Here is a 23,679-nt window from a genome sequence, read left to right as displayed (position 1 = left end):
TAAAGAGCACTATTCTTAAATAATTCATAAATATTTATGAAGGGAGAAAAAGAGAGAATGGTAAACAGAATAATGAAGAAATTAGACAAAACATAAACACCAGTTATTTGAGTAAGAGTACACAAGTAATCTTTATTAAAGTGACTTTATTTATGTTTAAAATTAGATAAAAATTAAAAAATGTTTCCAAGTCCATAACACTGAAGCTGTTTGCAATGCATTTAATATCAAAGAGTGGGATTCCTTATGTTTAAGCATTCCTTTATAAGTATGAAAAATACAAATAACCCAGTAAGATAAAGGTTAAAGTTATGCATAAGTAGTCATACAAAAATAGATCTCAATAGAGTTTTAAATTAAATTTTAGGCCTGCGCCATGGCTCAACAGGCTAATCCTCTGCCTAGCGGCACCAGCACACCAGGTTCTAGTCCAGGTCGGGGCGCCGGATTCTGTCCCAGTTGCCCCTATTCCAGGCCAGCTCTCTGCTGTGGCCCAGGAGTGCAGTGGAGGATGGCCCAAGTGCTTGGGCCCTGCACCCACATGGGAGACCAGGATAAGTACCTGGCTCCTGGCTTCGGATCAGCGCAGTGTGCTGGCTGCAGCACACCAGCCATGGAGGCCACTGGAGGGTGAACCAATGGCAAAAAGGAAGACCTTTCTCTCTCTCTCTCTCTCTCTCTCTCTCTCTCACTTTCCACTCTGTCTGTCAAAAAAAAATTAAATTTTAAATACTCTACCTGATTCACCATATAAAAAAATTTAAACTATAATTGGCAGAATGGAGGTGATGATGCTATGTGTAAAAGAGGAGATGCAATAATAGGAACTGTTAAGCCTTTACAAAATTTTTTTAAAAAAATGTGTATGCATCCCTTGGCAAGCAGTTTGTCTATATACAGCCAAGTTGGAAAGTCAGAGTTACAGAGAAAGGTAGAGAGGTAGAACCAGAGAGAGAGACAGAGAGAGAGAGAGAGAGAGAGAGAGAGAGAGAGAGAGAGAGAGGTCTTCCATCCGCTAGTGCACTCCCCAAATGACTGCAATGGCCAGAGCTGAGCTGACCCGAAGCCAAGAGGCAGGAGCTTCTTCCGGGTCTCCCATGTGGGTGCAGGGATCCAAGGACTTGGGTCATCCTCCACTGCTTTCCCAGGCCATAGCAGAGAGCTGGATAGGAAGCTGACATGAACTGGCACCCATATGGAATGCAGGCTGCGGCTTTAACCCGCTGTGGCACAGCGCTGGCCCCAATCCTCTTTGTATTTCTTAATAAAACAATAAAAGATGACCTAGTAATCTCTTCACCATTATCACTGCAGCTTGTCTATGTACCTCACACTCCTGAGTTCCTTCACATTTCTTATTACAGAATGAAAGAAAAGTGGAGATTAAGAAGAGCACTTTCTTCCTACATCTCTCTGTAGCTATCTCCAGAAAAGACTGACAGACATGATAAAAAAATACATTAATGTTGCCCAAGTATGTCACTGAAGAGGCCTCACCAAAGTCTCTTCCCACTGCTGTCGTGTCCTAGTCACTGTCTCCCAAAGAGCCCGAACAGCTGCAGAAGCTCATCCTCTGAAGAGTGAGCACTGAAGCAACAGATGAAAGTCTGTAGAGCCATTTAGAGCAAAGCAGGATGCTCAGACTCTGCGGGAATGACAGATCAGAACACCAAATGTCCCAGGGGCTTTGGGTCTGTCCCACATGCCACCATGAAGGAGGTGGATACAGACATGATGCAAGGCCACACCAGGTGGATGTCAGAGTTGTAAAACCAAAAGCACCGTCTCAAAATTCACAGAGACCAGGTGCCGGTGACTTTGAAAAAGATTTTTGTTTGTGGAATTGAAAAAGACACTGAAGAACATCACTTCACATTATTTTTAGCAATGTGGGAAAATAAGAGTGGTTCATATAATGACTGACCCAGGCAGTGGCAAGTAGAGGGGCTTTGCTTTGTGACTTCTGAAGGCCATGACTCTATTATAAGATTGGGTCATGACCATGAAGTAAGGAAGGCCCTGTCCAAGCAAGAGACGGTCGGTGCTTCATCCACACCAAGAAGTTGCTTTGGTGGCACCCAAGGTGGTAATGGATGTAGTGGCACTGGGAATGGTTACAATGGATTTGGTAATGATGGAAGCAATTTCATAGGTTGGAAAATCCACAATGATTTTGGCAATTACAACGGATCTTCAAATTTTGGACCCATGAAAGTAGGAAAGTTTAGAGGCAGAAATTTTGGCCAATAAGGTGATGACAGCTAATATTTGGCCAAACTTCAAAAGCAAGGTAGTTATGGTGGTTCTAGCAGCAGCAGTAGCTATTACAGTGGCAGAATTAAAAAAGTGCCAGGAAACACAGCTTAGCAGGAGAGGAAAGTCAGAGAAGTGAGTGACTTGGGAGTATGGTTATCTTCTTAGAATGGTACCTATGAATACATGAAATCTGTTCTCTATACTAATAAGAATTTTTGTAAAAAGAAAAAAAAAGTGACTGGGAAACTATAGCTTACACCATATTTGTGAGCTCAGCCAAGCACAGCAGTGGGTGTGTCTAGCTGCCACAAGGAGATATATTTTAGACAATAGTCATGTATAGGGCAATAAAAAAAAAAACATTCAAGGACAGTTTTTGTGACTAATTGTGTGATATGTTATTTTATATTTTGTTCTATGGAAAATATAAAACATTCCAAAGCCAGGGAAGTGCACAGTCCTCGCTCTGAGCAAGGATCCCTCTGCAATGACACCACTGGCAACCAGGGAGCTCTGAGCCTATGGAACTTCACACAAAGTTTTCCCAGAGGCCTCGCTACACCTTGTACCCTGTTGTGCAGCCACCAAATTTCCACAGTCCCAGCACACAGGGATCCCACGGTTGCTGGGTACAAAGGTTCCACTCTGCCATGCAAGCCCGTTCAGTCTACAGAGAGGCAGATGTTCCCCAAGCCAGCTATCCATGGACTTGAACCCCAGAGCCTGTGGTATGTTGGGAGGCTGGGGGTGCCTTACAGCCCCACATGGATGCCCAGCCCACTGTTGCTCCTCACAACCAGGCTCAAAGTCAGTGGGGACTGTGGATTATTCCCTCTGCTAACATCGCTGGGTCATATGCATACACAAGAGCCACTTGGTCAAATGTTGCCCTCTCCCCACCATGGCTGCCATTACTGCCAAGAAGATGGTGTCTCAGCCAGTTCCTCTGCATGTGTACAAGGGTGTCCACAGTTGCCACCCAAGCTCTAAATGGAGCCTGCTCTCTCTCAGCCAGGCAGCAGGTGCCATTGTGTGGAGGACAGGGTGAGAGAAATGTACCCCTTTTACTTCCCTGAGCCCTCGGATATTGCTAGCCCTAGGGCTCCAGGCTGAATCATGCCATGATCTCCCTCTGGGCTGCTTCATCTTGGTCTCACATCACCAAGCTGCCATTTGCTCCTCTCTTGGCTGCTTAGTGTGTTGTTCTACACAGGTCCACAGTTTCTCTCTTCCTTCTGCAGAATTTCCACTGCTGCTTTCTTTCTAATTTTCCCCTAAGAGTGCACTTCCTATATTTTTTTTCCTATTTATCCTTAGCATAATGCAGTATGTTTTTCCCTATTCCACCATCTTGGAATTGTCTATTAAACCTGTTATCACATTCATTCATTCACATTTATTCTGAAAACAAAGAAGTAAATTTTAAATTTAAATTAATAAATTAATAATAATAAAATGAATTTTTTATTTTGTTGATCCTAATTTTTTTAAAGATTTATTTTATTAGGTAGAGTTACAGACAGTGAGAGGGAGAGACAGAGAGAAAAGTCTTCCTTCGATTGGTTCACTCCCCAAGTGGCTGCTATGGCCAGAGCTGCATCGATCCAAAGCCAGGAACCAGGTGCTTCTTCCCAGTCTCCCGTGCGGGTGCAGGAGCCCAAGGACTTGGGCCATCTCCCACTGCTTTCCCAGGCCACAGCAGAGAGCTGGATTGGAAGAGGAGCAGCCGGGACTTGAACCGGTGCTCATATGGGATGCCAGTGCCACAGGCAGAGGATTAACCTACTGCGCCACAGCACCAGCCCCGATCCTAAATTTAAATATAGATGAAGAAAAAAATTGTGCACACAGAATACTTTCTGCATATATTTGCAATTCTTATGCTATTTTTTCTATTGTTTTAGTTAATATACAGAGTGGCAATGTTGACAGTTTCTCAAATCAATTTAATTTTTTAAATTTCATAGTGTTCAACAAACTCATGGCAACTAATGTAAGCAAAGTGCACTCATTAATAAAGTTTTATAATTAATTAACATTTGCATGATAGCTTTAAGTTAGTATTTTATATTAAAATATATCTTCCAATTGGTAGATTTCTATTTGATTATTTTGCACTGTGATTTGAATTCTATTGCTCATTACTGTCCCAGATGATCTTCAATGGAAAGTCTTTCATTTTCCTCTGGAAAATGATGTCAAATCTTTCACTCTGCTCTACAGTCAAGTGATGTTTCCAGTCTCCAACAATACCTAATAGGATAAGCACATAAATGGCACCTAAGTGAAGAAGTAACATTGTCAGGACAAAGGTTGCATTAAATCTCTTTCTAAACAAAGAAAAATATCTGCTCATTCTCCATGGGATTTGATGCCTTTCTACCCCTTTAAGTGTGAAGAGCTAAATCAGGAACATAAGAATGTAGTAAGATAGTAAATACAAGGGATCCTAAAAAACTCAGGCTAGATGGATATTCTAAAAAATTGTTCATGGAGCTCAAAACTTTTTGCAATGAAAACATTTTTTAATTCTTAAGTAAACATTATTATTGGTATTGGGACAGATAGAAAGATATTATAGATAAAAGAATAGCATTATATTTGATCTAGTAAAGAAATGAAAAGAGTTGACGTATTCTTATATGGCACATGAAGTTTTTGAAGTTCCTGCTTAGAATGATAATTTACTTCTCTAACTATAGTAGTTTCACCAACTACTATAATTCATAGATATTGTTTAGAATAAAATAAATCCTAAACAATATGAATGTACTAGAACTCACTTATTAACATTCATTTACTTAATTCAGAGGCAAAAATAGGAAAAGATAGAGATGGACATTGATGGGCAGAGACAGCAAGAGAGAGAAAGAGAGCCCCTACCTGCTTGTTCACTCCTCCAAATGCCCACAGCAGCTCAGAAGAATAAAACCAGGAGCTGAGAAAGCAATCCAGGTTTCCCAAATGGCTGATGGGATCCCTGTTACCTGAGTCCTCCCCGCTGCCTTCTAGGGAGGGTCTAACACTAACAGGAACTAAGAATCAGAAGCTCCTGCTGGGAATCAAATCAAAATACTCCTACGTGGAACATAAATGTCTTAATGGATAGGCTAATTGCACTTCCTGTATTTGAAGTTTTAAAAATTCATTTCATTATGTGGCATGCATCATATTAAGGAAACATGTCTCATGCAATATAATTTCTGATACAACAATACTAGGTAAGTATTTCTTCATCTTAAATAGAAAAAATGAGACTTAAATGTTTTCAACTAATGGAGTTATGGTTATATTTGATGACAGAGTTGCCTTTGCTGTGATTTTATTTGGTAAAACTTTAAAATCATCATTATACCATCATAAAAGTAAAGGCCAATAATTTGCTCTCTTCAGTTTCAGATATTCTTGTGTAAACATTATTATTTGCACTAGGAACAGATAGAAAGCTATTACAGACAAGAGAATTGTATTATATCTGACCTAGGGAAAGAATGGAAAGTGAGAGTTCATAATAAATGGCACAAAAGGAGAAATAAGGAGCAGCCCTTGTGGTGCAATGGGTTAAGACATCACCTGGGATGTTTGCATTCCATATTGGAGTCCTGGATTTGAAGCCTTACTGCCCTGCTTCTGATCAAGCTAATGCATCTATGAGACAGTGATTGTGATCCAGGTACTTGGGATTCTGCCATCCATGTGGGTGATCTGGATGAAGATCTTTGTTCTGGGCTTTGACATGGCATAGCTGCAACAATTGCAAGCATTTGGACAATGACCCAGCAAATGGACGATTTCTCTCTCTCTCTCTCTCTGTTTCTCTCTCTCTCTCTCTCTCTGCCTCTCTCTCTTTCTCTCTGTCTGTTTCTCAGTGGGTGTATGTGTCTGTCTGTCCCTTTCTCTTTCGCTCTGCTTTCAAATAAATAAATAAATAAATCTTCTTAAAAATAATAAGCTAGATTTTTTTAAAAAAATCAATATCTAGGACAATTTAAACAAGGCCAAGAGTCTCAAAAATATAAATACCATATGTCTTCCCTGATTTATGATACTAATACAGAGTACCAAAACAATCCAGTGCTTATGAGTGAAATTGTCATTTTGAGATTTGATCATTATTTGTAGCCCTTTTCTATACTCTTGAGGAACAGTGGTTTTTCTACTTACTCTTCATTAAATTCTTTATTTAGTGGAGGTTTAAATTTGTGAATATAAAGTTAATTTAAAGTATGTCATTGTAAAAATTAAAAGAAACATAAGGAAGGAGAAGTGAGGGAGTGAGGGCAGGAGGGTAGAATAGTATTTTCATGATCTTAAAACTGTGTGTAAATAAGACCTGAAATGCGATCCCTTTATGTAAATAAAAAATAAAATAAATTAATAAAAATATATAATTAAATAAAAATATCTATCATTCTAATGTGTTTATGAATAGATTAGAGACTGAACTATAAATGCTCAAATTATATTTTAAATTATATGGTTAAAATAACTAAGTTACAAAATTTGAAATTATGAGATATCAATGAGTAGGAAAAGATATTGATTCTTAACAATAACATTCATTCCTAACAATAAGTCTAGGCCTTTAACTGAGGCACAATAATGTCTCATTACGTTTTTAAATAAGTGAGTTCATAACAGATTGTGCTATGAAATACCACCCTACTTTTTGTGATGAAGAATCTGACATATGAACAAATAGTAGTCCAAATCTTTTTCACTTCAAAAAAATAATGAGTTACTCTCAAGAAAATTCTAGGAGAAATATAGAAAAAAAGGATTCAGAAATACATATAAATATATCCTGTTTGAAATATCTGTTATTTTCAGACAGGATTTGAAGTATTTTAAACAGAAGGAGTATATTTCCTAGAAGGTAGTAATGTATTATTTATTAAGAAACTCCGTTTGTGTACTAAGACACTATCAAGTTTTCTGAGAAACTTTTCAGGATAATTTCAGTTAGGAGTTTGTGGCGGGCTAGATTCCAAATGTCAGTATAGCTTGGAGGGACAATGGAAGCACTGCTGATTTCTCCTAGAGGACAAGGACTCAAAGGAACTGTCAATAATTTTGCTCCTGTAAGCCATGGTACAGCACCTTTCCGCATGTGACATCCCTCCTTATTTCTTGTCGCAGTTTCAATGTCTATAACATTTGCATAATTTGCTTCTGGAATGAACTTCATGTTCTCAAAGGTAGCCTGTCTCACAACAGCATCCACATCCTCTTCACTCAGCTCTCTCTCAAGAAACTGGCTGATTTTAATCACTGAACTTCTGAGATCCTGAAAGTGTCATAAGTGTGAGAAATTATTTAGCTCACTGGGAATGCATGAGTTACAGCCTAATATATACACAATGATCAAGTAGTAGTTATTCTTGGAATGCTCAAATTGTTCAACATATGAAAACTAATGCAACATACCACAAGAACAGAATGAAGGGAAAAATTGATGTGATTGTCTCAATTTATGAAGAAAACACAATTAAAGACACCCAATAGCTGTTCACATTTTAAAAACTCAATCAGTTAGGAAAATCAGGAAACTATCTAAACATGAAAAACCTAAAGTATTAAATACCTACATCATACTCAATACATATGCAGTGTAAGATTTTCATCAAAGATCAGTAACAAGCCAAATTTTATCACCTCTATTTAAAACAATACTGAAAATACCAGTTAGAACAAGTAAGCAACATAATTAGAAGCAGGTATCTAAATTGGAAAGAGAAAACAAAAATTATCTCTGTCAGCAGACAACATTTGAAGAAAATGATAATGGTACTCTCCATGCCCCTCCCTGCTGCTCCCCCCCAAAAAAATAAGCCTATAAGGACTAAAAAAGAAATTTGGCAAAGTTGCAGGATGGATGCAAAGTCAGCTAAAAAAAATTAATAAGTTTCTACACACTAACAGTGATCAAGCATTAAATTAAAATGGGAAAACCTATTACATTTAAAATCACTTCTAAATGATTAAAATCCTTAGGGATAATCTTAATTGTATAGGTCTATAAAATATTGTCAAAAGAAATGAACATTTGCAAAAATAAATGGAAAGATATTCCCTTTTAACAAATTAGAAGACAATAATTTCCAGATTCCTGTACCACCCAAAGTGACACAGATTCAATCTAATCTCAGTGAAAATCACATTTGACATTTTTTAGTAGCAAAGAAAAATTCATGATAGAATTCATGTGGAATTTCAAAGGACCTCAATAACCAATAATCTTGTCAAATAAAAATGATTTTGGAGTTCTCAAAATTCCAGATTAAAAAAAAGAATAAAACAAGTCACAGTATTCTAAACAATATACGTGTTTGGCATGTTAGTTTAGATTATTATATTCCATATCAGAATGTCTGGATTCAAAGGATTCAAGACCCACCTCCACATTCAGCTTCTACTTAGTGCACATCCTCTCAGGCAACAATAATGGCTCTAGTAGTAGTTGAGTACTTTCCATGCACAATAGAAGCCTGGATTGAATTCCTAGGTGCTGGCATTGGCCTGCCCCAACTACAGCAGTAGTAGTTGTTTGGAGAAAACATGAGTAGCTACAAAAACAATCAAATACCTTGGAATAAACATAACCAAGGATGTCAAAGATCTCTACGATGAGAATTACAAAATGTTAAAGAAAAAATAGAAGAGGATATCAAAAAATGGAAAAATCTTCCATGCTCATGGGTTGGAAGAATCAATATCTTCAAAATGTCCATTATCCCAAAAGCAATTTATAGATTCAATGTGATACAAATCAAAACACCAAAGACATTCTTCTCAGATCTAGAAAAAATGATGCTGAAATTCATATGGAGACACAGGAGACCACAAACAGCTAAAGCAATCTTGTACAACAAAAACAAAGCCGGAGGCTTCACAATACCAGATTTCAGGACATACTACAGGGCAGTTATAATCATAAAAGCATGATACTGGTACAGAAACAGATGGATAGACCAATGGACCAGAATAGAAACACCAGACATCAATTCAAACATCTATAGCCAACTTATATTTGAACAAGGATCTAAAACCAATTCCTGGAGCAAGGACAGTCTATTCAACAAATGATGCTGGGAAAACAATATTTCCACATGCAGTAGCATGAAGCAAGACCCTAGCTTACACCTTGCACAAAAATCCACACATCATGGATTAAAGATCTAAACCTATTAAGAACATCGGAGAAACCCTGCAAGATATAGGCACAGGCAAAGACTACTTGAAAGACCCCAGAGGCACAGGCACTCAAAGCCAAAATTAACAATTGGGATTACATCAAATTGGGTGTTTCTGTACTGCAAAAGAAACAATCAGGAAAGTGAAGAGGCACTGACAAATGGAAAAAAATATTTGCAAACCATGCAACCAATAAAGGATTCATAACCAAAATATACAGAGATAAAAAAATAATCAACAATGATCTGTGCTGACAGCCTGGCCCAAAGGCTCTGGGCAGGCGGCTGCAAGGATGTGGGCAGGAAATCCTGGTGAGCCTTCTTCAGCAGCATGCAGTCATGATTTGAAGCTGTCAGCCATTAGTCCCTCACCAGAGGCTGAACCAAGAGGTCCCCTGAACATGGACTTAGAGACAACAGTACTGAAAGCTGAATAAACCTCTTGGCTTTATGAAGCTAATCTGCCTCAGTGGAGGTGACACAGAGGACCTATGGGGAGAGCAAGGTCGCCCACCACGTGGAAGCCGAGCCACGGGAGCTGAGCCTCAGAATCTGCGTGCCAGCACTGGAAGGGGGGGGGGGTAAGACAAAAACCTCAGAAATCCAAGACATTGGCGGGGAAAGGCAGAATGAGGCCTGAGGCCCCACTGGGGAAAGTTCACCAGGCTGACTGGAGGAGAGAAAAAAAATGAATAAATAAGGGGAACCAGCATGGACACTAGCCTTTCTCTCCACTCACCTTACAAAGCCAAGCAAGACAAAGGGCAGGTGCCATTTTACATATGTAAAGTGGCAACCACGAGTAGCCAAGCAGAAAAACTTGTCTCTGGTCAGGAGAAATAACAGGAGGTTAGAATCTAGTGAAAGTAGGTGGAGCTAATGATCTGAGACTGTGAAAATACGAGGGGGGGCGAGAGAACTCACCGAGTACACAAACTCGGTAAATGTGGCAACCAGGTGAGAGACTGTGGAGAAATTTGAGAACACACTGAGGGCTGCATAAACTCTTTGTGTGGTCCCAGGGGTAGATCAAACGAATACCCACAGAGGCCAGATTTCAACTACCCTCAATTCCACTCAGCTGTGTGGAATTACTTCCCAACTGAGAAAAAAAAAAAAAAAGAAAGTAAAAGAAAAGAAAAAAAAAAAGAGAGCGAGAAAGGGGGAGCACAATCTGGGTGAGTCACATTTGGCACACCCTTAACGCTGAAGAATCAAACAGAGCTCTCTGGCCACACCCTTCACAGCCTCTAAGGATCCATCAGCAGACAACCTACTTAATCTAGAGTCATAGTATAACGAGAAAAAAACACCACAGCAAAGAATATCTCCAAAATACCAAACAACAAAAGCAGAAACCGAGGTAACAAGAACAAGGAAGTCACTATGATGCCCCCAAATGAACAACACACTCCAATTCAAGATTATGAAGAAGAAGAAGAGAAGAGGAAGTGCAAGAAGAGGATCTCAAAAAGTTGATAAGAACATTAAGAAACTCTCAAAAACAAAATCTTGAACTACAGAAATCCTTAATGGACAAGATAGAAAATCTGTCGTGAGAAAATGAAATATTAAGGAGGAATCAAAATGAAATGAAAAATCTAGTAGAATATGAAACTGTGATAGTGACGAGAAATCATAATGGAATGAAGAGCTCAATAGATCAAATGACAAACACATTAGAGAGCCTTAAAAACAGAATGGGTGAAGCAGAAGAGAGAATGTTGGACTTAGAAGACAGAGAACAGGAAAGGAAACAAACCAAAGAAAAGAAGAGGAAATCAGAAATCTAAAAAATATTGTTGGGAATCTACAGGATAATATTAAAAAACCAACATTCGGGTTCTAGGAGTTCCTGAAGGCATGGAGAGGGAGAAAGTATTAGAAGGCCTTTTTAGTGAGATACTAGCAGAAAATTTCCCAGGTTTGGAGAAGGACAGAGACATCCTAGTACAGGAAGTTAATAGAAACCTAATAAACATGACCAAAAGAGATCCTCACCACGACACGTCGTAATCAAACTCACCACATGAAACATAAAGAAAAGATCCTCAAATGTCCAAGAGAGAAACGTCTGATAACTCTCAGAGGATCTCCAATTAGACTCACAGCTGACTTCTCATCAGAAACCCTACAAGCTAGAAGGGAATGGCGAGACATAGCCCAGGTACTAAGAGAGAAAAACTGCCAGCCCAGAATATTGTATGCTGCAAAGCTCTCATTTGTGAATGATGGCGAAATAAAGACCTTTCACAGCAAACAGAAATTGAAAGAATTTGTCGCCACTCGTCCAGCCTTGCAAAAGATGCTTAAAGATGTGTTACACAGAGAAACACAGAAACATGGTCAACAATATGAAAGAAGGTAAAGGAAGGAAACCTCACAGCAAAAGATCACAGGAATCTCAAAGCACATATTAGAAAATATCTTTGGCAAATAGCAGGGCAAAGTTACTCATTCTCAATAGTCACATTTGAATGTTAATGGCCTGAACAGTCCAGTTAAAAGACACCGATTGACTGATTGGGTTAAGGAACAAAACCCATTTTTTTGCTGCTTACAAGAAACACATCTTTCCAACAATGATGCATACAGACTGAAAGTGAAAGGCTGGAAAAAGATATACCATGCCAACAGAAATGAAAAAAGAGTGGGCATAGCCATCTTAATATTGGACAACATAAACTTTAAAACAAAAACTGTTAGGAGAGACAAAAGAGGGGCACTATTTAATGATTAAGGGATCCATTCAACAGGAAGATATAACGATTATCAGTGTATATGCACCTAATTACAGGGCACCGGTTTATTTAAAAGACTTGTTAAGGGACTTAAAGGGAGACTTAGACCCCAATACAATAGTACTGGGGGACTTCAATACTCCTCTCTCAGAGATAGACAGATCAACAGGACAGAAGATTAACAAAGAGACAGTAGATTTAAATGACACTATAACCCAAATGGATCTAACAGATATCTACAGAACATTTCATCCTACACATAAAGCATTTACATTCTCAGCAGTACATGGAACCTTCTCTAGGATTGAACACATACTAGGCCATAAAGCAAGTCTCAGCAAATTCAAAAGAATTAGAATCATACCATGCAGCTTCTCAGACCAAGTGGAATGAAGGTGGAAATTAGCAACTCGGGAACCTCTAGAGCATATGCAAACCCATGAAGATTTAACAACATGCTCCTGAATGAACAATGGTTCATAGAAGAAATTAAAAGAGAAATCAAAAATTTTCTGGAAGTAAAGGAGGATAACAGCACAACATACCAAAACCTATGGGATACAACAAAAGCAGTGATAAGAGGAAAGTTTATATCAATAGGTGCCTACATCAAAAAATTGGAAAGGGACCAAATAGATGACCTTTCAAGTCATCTCAAGGATCTAGAAAATCTGCAGCAAACCAGACCCAAAGCTAGTTGGAGAAGAGAAATAATTAAAATCAGAGAAGAAATCAACAGGATTGAATCCAAAAAGAAAAAAAAAATTAAAAAAATAAGCCAAATGAGGAGCTGGTTTTTTGAAAAAATAAACAAAATTGACACCCATTGGCCCAACTAACTAAAAAAAAGAAGAGAAAAGACCAAAATCAATAAAATTAGAGATGAAAAGGAAATGTAACAACAGACACCACAGAAATAAAAAGAATCATCAGAAATTACTATAAGGACTTGTATGCCAGCAAACAGGGAAATCTATCAGAAATGGATAGATTCCTGGACACATACAACCTACCTAAATTGAGCCAGGAAGAAATAGAAAACCTAAACAGACCCATCACTGAGACAGAAATTGAAACAGTAATAAAGGCCCTCCCAACAAAGAAAAGCCCAGGACCAGATGGATTCACCGCTGAATTCTACCAGATATTTAAAGAAGAACTAACTCCAATTCTTCTCAAACTATTCAGAACAAAGAAAAAAGAGGGAATCCTCCCAAAATCTTTCCAAGAAGCCAGCATCACCTTAATTCCTAAACCTGAAAAAGATGCAGCATTGAAAGAGAATTACAAACCAATACCCCTGATGAACATAGATACAAAAATCCTCAATAAAATTCTGGCCAATAGAATGCAACAACACATCAGAAAAATCATCCACCCAGACCAAATGGGATTTATCCCTGGTATGCAGGGTTGGTTCAATGTTCGCAAAAAAATCAAAGTGGTGCACCGCATTAATAGACTGCAGAAGAAAAACCATATGCTTCTCTCAATAGACACAGAGAAAGCATTTGATAAAATACAAAACCCTTTCATGATGAAAACTCTAAGCAAACTGGGTATAGAAGGAACATTCCTCAATACAATCAAAGCAATTTATGAAAAACCCATGGCCAGCATCCTATTGAATGGGGAAAAATTGGAAGCATTTCCACTGAGATCTGGTACCAGACAGGGATGCCCACTCTCACCACTGCTATTCAATATAGTTCTGGAAGTTTTAGCTAGAGCTATTAGGAAAGAAAAAGAAATTAAAGGCATACTAATTGGGAAGGAAGAATTCAAGCTATCCCTCTTTGCATATGGTATGATTCTTTATTTAGGGGACCCAAAGAACTCTACTAAGAGACTATGGGAACTCATAGAAGAGTTTGGCAAAGTAGCAGGATATAAAATCTATGCACAAAAATCAACAGCCTTTGTATACACAGGAAATGGCACAGCTGAAAAAGAATTGCTACAATCAATCCCATTCACAATAGCTACAAAAACAATCAAATACCTTGGAATATACTTAACCAAGGACGTTAAATATCTCTATGATGTAAATTACAAAACCTTAATGAAAGAAATAGAAGAGGATACCAAAAAATGGAGAATTCGTCCATGCTCATGGATTGGAAGAATCAATATCACCAAAATGTCTATTCTCCAAAAGCAATTTATACATTCAATGCATTACCAATCAAGATACTGAAGACATTCTTCTCATATCTGGAAAAAATGATGCCGAAATTCATATGGAGACACAGGAGACCTCGAAAATCAAAGCAATCTTTGTACAACAAAGCTGGAGGCTTCACAATACAAGATTTCAGGACATACTACAGGGCAGTTGTTATCAAAACAGCATGGTACTGGTACAGAAACAGGTGGATAGACCAATGGACTGGAATAGAAACACCAGACATCAATCCAAACATCTACAGCCAACTCATATTTGATCAAAGATCCAAAATTTATCCCTGGAATAAGGATAGTCTATTCAATAAATGGTGCTGGGAAAACTGGATTTCCATGTGCAGAAGCATGAAACAAGACCCCTACCTTTCACCTTACACAAAAATTCACTCAACATGGATTAAAGACTTAAATCTATGACCCAAAGCCATAAAATTATTAGAGAGCATTGGAGAAACCCTGAAAGATATAGGAATAGGCAAAGACTTCTTGGAAAAGACCCCAGGAGCACAGGCAGTCAAAACCAAAATTAACATTTGGGATTGCATCAAATTGAGAAGTTTCTGTACTTCAAAAGAAACAGTCAGGAGAGTGAATAGGAAACCGACAGAATGGGAAAAAATATTTGCAAACTATGCTGCAGATAAAGAGTTGATAACCAGAATCTACAAAGAGATCAAGAAACTTCACAACAACAAAATTAACAACCAAATTAAGAGATGGGCCAAGCACTTCTATAGACATTTTTCAAAAGAGGAAATCCAAATGGCCAACAGACACATGAAAAATGATCAAAATCACTAGCAATCAGAAAAATGCAATTCAAAACCACAATGAGGTTTCACGTCACCACTGTTAGAATGGCTCACATTCAAAAATCTAGTAACAACAGATGCTGGTGAGGATGTGGGAAAAAGGGACACTAATCCACTGTTGGTGGGAATGCAAACTGGTTAAGCCACTATAGAAGTCAGTCTGGAGATTCCTCAGAAACCTGAATATAACCCTACCATACAACCTAGCCATCCCACTCCTTGGAATTTACCCAAAGGAAATTAAATTGGCAAACAAAAAAGTGGTCTGCACATTAATGTTTATTGCGCTCATTTCACAATAGATAATACCTGGAACCAACCCAAATGCCCATCAACAGTAGACTGGATAAAGAAATTATGGGACATGTACTCTATAGAATACTATACAGCAGTAAGAAACAACGAAACCCAGTCATTTGCAACAAGATGGAGGAATCTGGAAAACAGAGTGAAGTAAGCCAGTCCCAAAGGAACAAATATCATATGTTTTCCCTGATCGGCAACTACTAATTGAGCACCAAAGGGGAAACCTGTTGAAGTGAAATGGACACTATGAGAAACAATGACCTGATCAGCTCTTGTGCTGACTGTTGATGTCCAATGTATTACTTCATCCTTTTTAATATTTTTGTTATTGTTGTTGCTCTAGTACTAGTGGTTGAACTCTGTAATTAACACACAAATAATTCTTAGGTGTTTAAATTTTAACTGAGAAGTGATCCCTGTTAAATATAAGAGTGGGAATAAGAGAGGGAGGAGATGTACAATTTGGGACATGCTCAATCGGACTTGCCCCAAATGGTGGAGTTAGAAATGTGCCAGGGGATTCCAATACAATTCCATAAAGGTAGCATGTACCAGTGCCATCTCACTAGTCCAGGTGATCAGTTTCAGTTCACAATTGATGAATCTGACAGGTCTAAGAGTCAAAGAGATCACACAAACAAGACAAGTGTCTGCTAATACTAACTGATAGAATCAAAAAGGGAAAAAATGATCCAACATGGGAATGGGGAGACACAGCAGACTCATAGTATGGCAGCTGTCCTAAACAGCACTCTGGCCTCAGAATCAGCCCTTAAGGCATTTGGATATGGCTGAAGAGCCCATGAGAGTATTTTAGGCATGGAAAGCCAAGACACTCTGGGAAAAAAAAAAACTAAATGAAAATTTCTGTGAGTGAGATCCCAGTAGAAAGAACGGGGCCATCAAAGAAGGAGGTACCTTTCTCTGAAGGGAGGAGAGAACTTCCACTTTGAGTACAACCCTGTCGGAATAAGATCGAAGTCAGCAAACCCTAAAGGCTTCCATAGCCTTAGCAACTCATGACTAGAGCCTAGGAAGATTACTGATGCCATAAAAAAGTGTGTCAAATTGTTAAATCAACAACAACAGTCACTGTGTACTTACATCTCATGTGGGATCTGTCCTTAATGGGTTGTCCAATGTGAAGTAATGCTATAACTAGTACTGAAACAGTATTTTTATACCTTGTGTTTCTGTGTGGGTGCAAACTGATGAAATCCTTACTTAATATATACTGAATCAATCTTCTGTATAGAAAGATAATTGAAAATGAAAAAAAAAAAAAAACCCTGGTGTAAAATTGGAAATTGCATACAAAAGTAATCAATTTTTTAAAAATATCATGTAGGATCTCTGTCTTTAATGTGCTGTACACTGTCACTTAATGCTATAACTAGTACTGCAACAATATTTTTCACTTTGTGTTACTATGTGGGAGCAAACTGAGTCTTTAATGTGCTGTACACTGTTACTTAATGCTATAACTAGTACTGCAACAATATTTTTCACTTTGTGTTACTATGTGGGAGCAAACTGTTGAAATCTTTACTTAATATATACTAAACTGATCTTCAGTATATAAAGAGAATTGAAAATAAATCTTGATGTGTATGGAAGCGGAGAGGGAGCGGGAAAGGGGAGGGTTGTGTGTGGGAGGGAAGTTAAGGGGGGGGAGCCATTGTAATCCATAAGCTGTGCTTTGGAAATTTATATTCATTAAATAAAAGTTTAAAAAAAGCAGTGCCGAGAGTGGCAAGATGGCGGAATAGGAAGGGAGCACATTGATATTCTTCGGCAAGACACAGGTTAATAAAAGTGGAGATGCTGCAGGGTCAAGGAAGAGTAGGGGAAGAAACAGCAGAGGAAACTCTTCTGGAACTAGTGATTCACAGTGGACCTGCGTGGAGAGCGTGGGAGCCCAAGTTCGGGACACCAGCGGCAGACTCAACACACCAGCGCTGGAACGCGAGGTGAGCGGAACCGCAAAAGCCCGAGACACCAGCGGGCAAGCGGAAAGAGGAGACTAGAGGGAACGAGGCTTGAAACTCAGTGGGGAAAAGTTCACCAGGCTAACTAGAAGAGAGAGAGGAAAAAAAAAAAATAAGTGGCTGAAACGGACACAAGTTTCTCTCTCTCCGCTCACCCCTCAAGGGCGAGCAAGACAAAGAGCAGGCGCCATTTTGGACATACGTCATAAGCAGGGCGACGTCACGTCTGCACAGGCCCTGAGCCAAGCAGAAAAACCTGACTCTGGGGGGAGGGGTGAAATAACAGGAGATTAGCATCTAACTTGGCAACCCAGTGGGAGACTGCAGGAGAATTGGAGCCCACACTGAGGGCAGCAGAGATTCCCTGTGTGGTCCTTGGGAAAGAGCTTCCGATCTCTGGCTCCTGTGGGTATATCATTTGCCTGCTAACTACCTCCAATTATGTTCAGCTGTGTGGAATTACTTCCCTTTTGAATCAAAAAAAAAAAAAAAAAGAAAGAAAGAGAGAGAGATTTACCACGCCTAACCTGGGAGTGTCATCTTGACACACCCTCAACCCTGAGGAACCAAACACAGCTCTCAGTCCACACCCATCTCAATCCTCTAAGGCTCCACCAAAAGCAGACAGTCCACTTAATCTAGAGTCATAGTATAACAACAAAAAAAAACACCACAGTGAAGAAACCAAGTATCTCCAACACGCCATACAACAAACGCAAAAACCGAGGTAACAAGAACAAGGAAGACACTATGACACCCCAACTCAAGATTATGAAGATGATGAGATCGAAGAAATGCAAGAAGCGGATCTCAAAAAATTGATAAGAACATTAAGAAGTTCTCAAAAACAAATTCTTGAACTACAGAAATCCTTAATGGACAAGATAGAAAATCTCTCTCGTGAAAATGAAATATTAAGGAGGAATCAAAATGAAATGAAACAACTAGTGGAACAAGAAACGGTGATAGTGACGGGAAATCATAATGAAATGAAGAATTCAATAGATCAAATGACAAACACATTAGAGAGCCTTAAAAACAGAATGGGCGAAGCAGAAGAGAGAATATCAGACTTAGAAGACAGAGAGCAGGAAAGGAAACAGGCAAACCAAAGAAAAGAAGAAGAAATCAGAAATCTAAAAAATATTGTCGGGAATCTACAGGATACTATTTAAAAAACCAACATTCGGGTTCTAGGAGTTCCTGAAGGCATGAAGAGAGAGAAAGGATTAGAAGGCATTTTCAGTGACATACTAGCAGAAAATTTCACAGGTTTGGAGAAGGACAGAGACATCCTAGTACAGGAAGTTCATAGAACCCCTAATAAACATTACCAAAAGAGATCCTCACCACAACACGTTGTAATCAAACTCACCACAGTGAAACAGAAAGAAAAGATTTTAAAATGTGCAAGAGAGAAACGTCAGATTACTCTCAGAGGATCTCCAATTAGACTCACAGCAGACTTCTCATCAGAAACCCTACAAGCTAGAGGGGAATGGCGAGACATAGCCCAGGTACTAAGAGAGAAAAACTGCCAGCCCAGAATATTATATCCTGCAAAGCTCTCATTTGTGAATGAAGGTGAAATTAAGACTTTTCATAGCAAACAGAAACTGAAAGAATTTGTTGCCACTCATCCTGCCCTGCAAAAGATGCTTAAAGATGTGTTACACACAGAAACACAGAAACATGGTCACCAATATGAAAGAAGGTAAAGGAAGGAAACCTCACAGCAAAAGATCACAGGAAGCTCAATTTCTCTTTGACATAGAATTAAACTCTGATGCTCTGTTAAAGCAAGGTGTTAAAGTAATCTATTATGTTCTCTTGATGTCTGTTAAATTCTAATGGTTCAAAAACAGCTGAATTTTTAATAAGAGCCATGGGTTATTTAAATATGTGCTTATTTTCAAAAATTTGAATTATCACCTTGTAACAATGATCAAATTTGTTCTATGTTATGTCATGATTTTAAGTAATCTTATTTCAACCAGATATTTTGGATTTTGATATTGGTCTATTATGCTATAACATAGCATATGTGCGTACATATTGTATGTCCACATGTGGAAATTTTATTAAGAGTTTTATTTTAAATGGCTTATAGATAAGATTGCCCATAAATTTAAGCTGCTAAAATCAATCAAAGATACATTTTAATTTGTGTGACCTGAATCTGTGTATCATATGTTTTAAACTTGTTGGTAGAAAGAAACTAAAAACATTTTATATGGTTGTGATTAAGTTTACTGGTTAAACAGACTACACCATCTTAGATATTTAAGAGGTGTTTTCAAATACATGATTCTTAAAATTTATAGAAGGCATTGGACCTTCTGGTAAATGTTTTCTTAAGTGGTTATCTAATGGTTGAAAAGGTTTGCTAAGTATTCATGTAATATTGCTATTGTCAGCAAGCGATCGAGGACTTGCTCCCTCATTTCTCTATTCTAAGCCCAACTTGTTCTTTCATTTCTCTATTCTCTTCAAGGTAGGGAACTAATTCTATTATGAAGAAATCTGTAGGACGCACAATTTAATCTTTAGACCTTATAAAAGAGATGGCTAACATTTTTCTGTAATAGCATAGCCAAAATAAGAACTTAACTAATAATCTCATAGCTAGATTCACATCGCCATCAGCCAAGTATACAGTAAGTAGAAAAAAAAACCTCCCTTTCAGACCAAAGGGAAAGAAAGTTTTAAAGTGAGAATATAATTTTCCTCATGGGCATTGTCTACCTTAGAAAAACTACTACAGAACATGCCTGTGACTATAGACTTGTAGTTCAGGCCACCGAAGATTAGAGATGGGACACGGGCACTCCCTTGACTTGCGTCCTCTGGTCTGCTTTAACAAAAACCAGGAGGAAAAGAAAGCTAGGCATCAGAAGCAATGGGTGGCAGGCCTATTCATGGCTGATCTGTACAGTGATCTGCCCTCAAGGAGACCCAACAGGCCAGTCCACTGCAGTGGCTTTCAATGTGGTAAGCCTGGGCTTCAGCAGAAGTCAGCTTGTGAAGAGCCCTGGCAGCTCTGCCAAGAGTTGGATCACTGGAAATGGACCTGCCCTGGAGTCGAAGGATGCCCAGGTCAGAGCCACAGATCTTATTGGCTCCAAGCTGAAAAGCCCTTCACTCAGCCCAACTTCCAAAGTGACCACTGTAGCTGAGGGGACAGCCAAGTAGGGTCAGCAACATTGCAGGCAGAACTGTAAATTTCTTGTTAGAGATGCCCCCTGCCTTTACCTGGCCAGCTCTCCTCCCAGGCCAGCCAAGTAATGAAAGTCAACAGAGTGCCTTCCCCTAGGAGGTTCACACCTCCCTTAGGATATACCCCATGTGAAGAGATAGATAGGTCTGGGCCTCTTAACTTACAAGGCCTAAAGCACAACAGATTATTATCAAGCCCCTTCTATCAGGTTCTGTTTGCCTCTCAATCAGAAAACTTAATTGTAGCTTAGACAGCACCTTTCTTAGCTCCTCTAATAATGACTCTGTCCTTTGTTCTAGACCCAGTCTAGCGTACTTGGGCCTCATTCCTTTGTAATCATAACCTCTACTCTACCACCAATGGCTCTACTCCCAACCTGTGTGTACTGATCGTCCTCTTCCCCAGTTAATAATGTTGTATAATTGTTCAGACCTGGCTAAGGCCACTCTTAGGATCATTGGTTACTATCCTCACCCTGTCTTTTATGACCTTGTCTAAATATGATCAGAGTTGGTAAACTTGGAAGGCTTCCATAGCCTTGGCAACTCATGAAGACAGCCTAGGGTGGTTACTGGTGCCATAAACTAGAGTGTCAATTTGTTGGGTCAACAACAGGAGCCACTGTGCGCTTGCTCCTGATGTGGGATCTCTGTCCTTAATATACTGTACATTTTGATTTAATGCTATAACTAGTACTCAAACAGTATGTTTCACTTTGTGTTTCTATGTGGGTGCAAACTGTTGAAATCTTTATACTAAATTGATCTTCTGTATATAAAGAGAATTGAAAATTAATCTTAATGTGAATGGAAGGGGAGAGGGAGCGGGAGAGGGGAGGGTTGCAGGTGGGAGGGAAGTTATGGGAGGGGGAAGCCATTGTAATCCATAAGCTGTATACTGGAAATTTATATTCATTAAATAAAAGTTAAAAAAAAAGCAGTGCCTATTATGTTAAGTGATAAAAATAAAACGTAAATTTGGCCAAATGTTGATGATAAACAACCTGAAAGATTTAAATAGAACCCAACTCATAGACAGAAATGAAGAATTTAGTGAATAATTTTAAATGCTGATTAAACTCAGATGAATAGAACAAGGCTACACTAGAAGGGAGAGATAGAAGGAAACATTAAGAATGATACATTGTGCTGAGACAAAACAAGATCAGCTAAATCTAAATAGAATTTATGCTTGTAAGAGGCCATAAGATTCTTTTCTATGTCTCTAAATTTTTACATTTAGGATAGTTATTCAGCATATGAGCCCCTCCCTAATTCTACTGCCTACCACTATCTATAAATTTTAGCTACATTCCACAAAACAATAAAGTGTTTTTCATGCAGGCCAATGCTTACTTCTCTTCATTACCTCCTTATTACATTATTCTTCAATGTCTGCAACAGTGAGGCATACAAGCATGCATGAGTTTATTCTCTGAAGGCTTCAGCTATTTATAACATACAAAGGGAAAGATTATAGGAAGAGAAGAATTAAATCTCCCACTATATCATATTTGAATTGTTACTAGGTTCCCATTATTCTTCTTAAAAATTTAGTTAGTTTCATCTACTTGAAATATTGAACAACAGAAAAACAGAGGGAGAGAGAGGTGAGGGAGGTAAGGGGAACGGAGAGAGAGAGAGATTGCCTCCACTTGCCCATGCCCCAAATGCTCTCATCATCCAGGGAATGAGTCAGGCTAAAGCCAAGAGGTCAGTATTTTCCATCTGGGTCTCCCAAACACTTGAACCATCATCTGGTGATTCCCAGGATGCCAGTAGCAGGAAGCTGAATCAGAAGTGGAAGTACTGGTAATCAAACCTGCATTCAGATATGCGATGTGAACTTCCCAAGCAACAGTTAACACACTTTGCCACAATGTCCACTCCTCATTGTTCTTAAGAATACTGAAAACCTGGGAAGAGTTTTGTTACATTTTAAAATAAAACACACAAGCATTCATAATTTCAGCATGAATGTCAAGAAACTCAACAAGTATTCTAGAATCCTACCAGAGTCAACCCTTTTTTTTTTTTTTTTTGGACAGGCAGAGTTAGACAGTGAGAGAGAGAGAGAGACAGAGAAAAAGGTCTTCCTTCTGTTGATTCACCCCCCAAATGGCCACTACGGCCAGCGCGTTGAGGCGGGTGCACTGCCCCAATCTGAAGCCAGGAGCCAGGTGCTTCCTCCTGGTCTTCCATGCGGGTACAGGGCCCAAGCACTTGGGCCATCCTCCACTGCCTTCCCGGGCCACACAGAGAGCTGGACTGAAAGAGGAGCAACCGGGACAGAATCTGGTGCCCCAACCAGGACTAGAACCCAGAGTATCAGCGCCGCAGGAGAAGGATTAGCCTAGTGAGCTGCAGCACCAGCCATTGTGGTGGAATGAGGTGAAAATGACATATCAAGATGGTCGCTGAGGTGAAAAGTTCATGCCAAGATGGCCACTGAGGTGAAAAGGTTATGCCAAATGGCCGCTGACAACAGAAACTGCCTGGCAACAGGCTGTGATTGGATGGCTTTGGAAACCACATGACAACATAGCCTGACTGACAGCACGCCATGATTGGATGGTTTCAGAAACTGCCTGGCAACAAGAGCCTGACTGGCAACAAGCTGTGATTGGATGGCTCTGGAAACTGCCTGGCAACAGGCTGTGATTTGTTGGGGCATAGACCGCCCCTTCACTGGATTGGCTGGTCTTGACTATATAAGCTATTGTACTAACTGAAATAAGTGAGTCTGCGGGCTGCTTGCCTCAAGCCCGCTTTCACCTGACTCCCGGGGTCTGTGTGGTGACTCCGTGCCTCTTGCCCCCACCACGTTCTTCCTCTCAGAAATGAATCCACTGCAACATTGTTGAGAAATCAACTGCAACAGGCCATGACCCTTTTTGAATCATAAACTTTTTGCTCTTCCCCTAAAAGATAACCAATATTTTCATTTTGTGTTAAGGATGCCCTTGCTTTGTTCATAGTGTAA

General features: G+C 39.1%; 1 protein-coding gene across 1 annotated transcript in view; it reads right to left on the bottom strand.

The window, feature by feature from the left end:
- Positions 1–4,387: 4,387 nt before the first annotated feature.
- Positions 4,388–23,679, bottom strand: part of LOC133757063 (amine sulfotransferase-like) — a 40,372-nt gene continuing 21,080 nt past the window's right edge. Inside the window, exons 5-6 of the mRNA XM_062187675.1 lie at positions 7,357–7,543; positions 4,388–4,509 (exon numbers count right to left, since the gene is read on the bottom strand). Coding sequence (XP_062043659.1) covers positions 4,388–4,509; positions 7,357–7,543 — 309 coding nt within the window. The remainder of the gene's footprint in view (positions 4,510–7,356; positions 7,544–23,679) is intronic.

This window comes from Lepus europaeus, chromosome 3, assembly GCF_033115175.1.
Source record: "Lepus europaeus isolate LE1 chromosome 3, mLepTim1.pri, whole genome shotgun sequence".
In the NCBI taxonomy this organism is placed as follows: Eukaryota; Metazoa; Chordata; class Mammalia; order Lagomorpha; family Leporidae; genus Lepus; species Lepus europaeus.
This window is presented reverse-complemented; position numbering and strand designations above follow the sequence as displayed.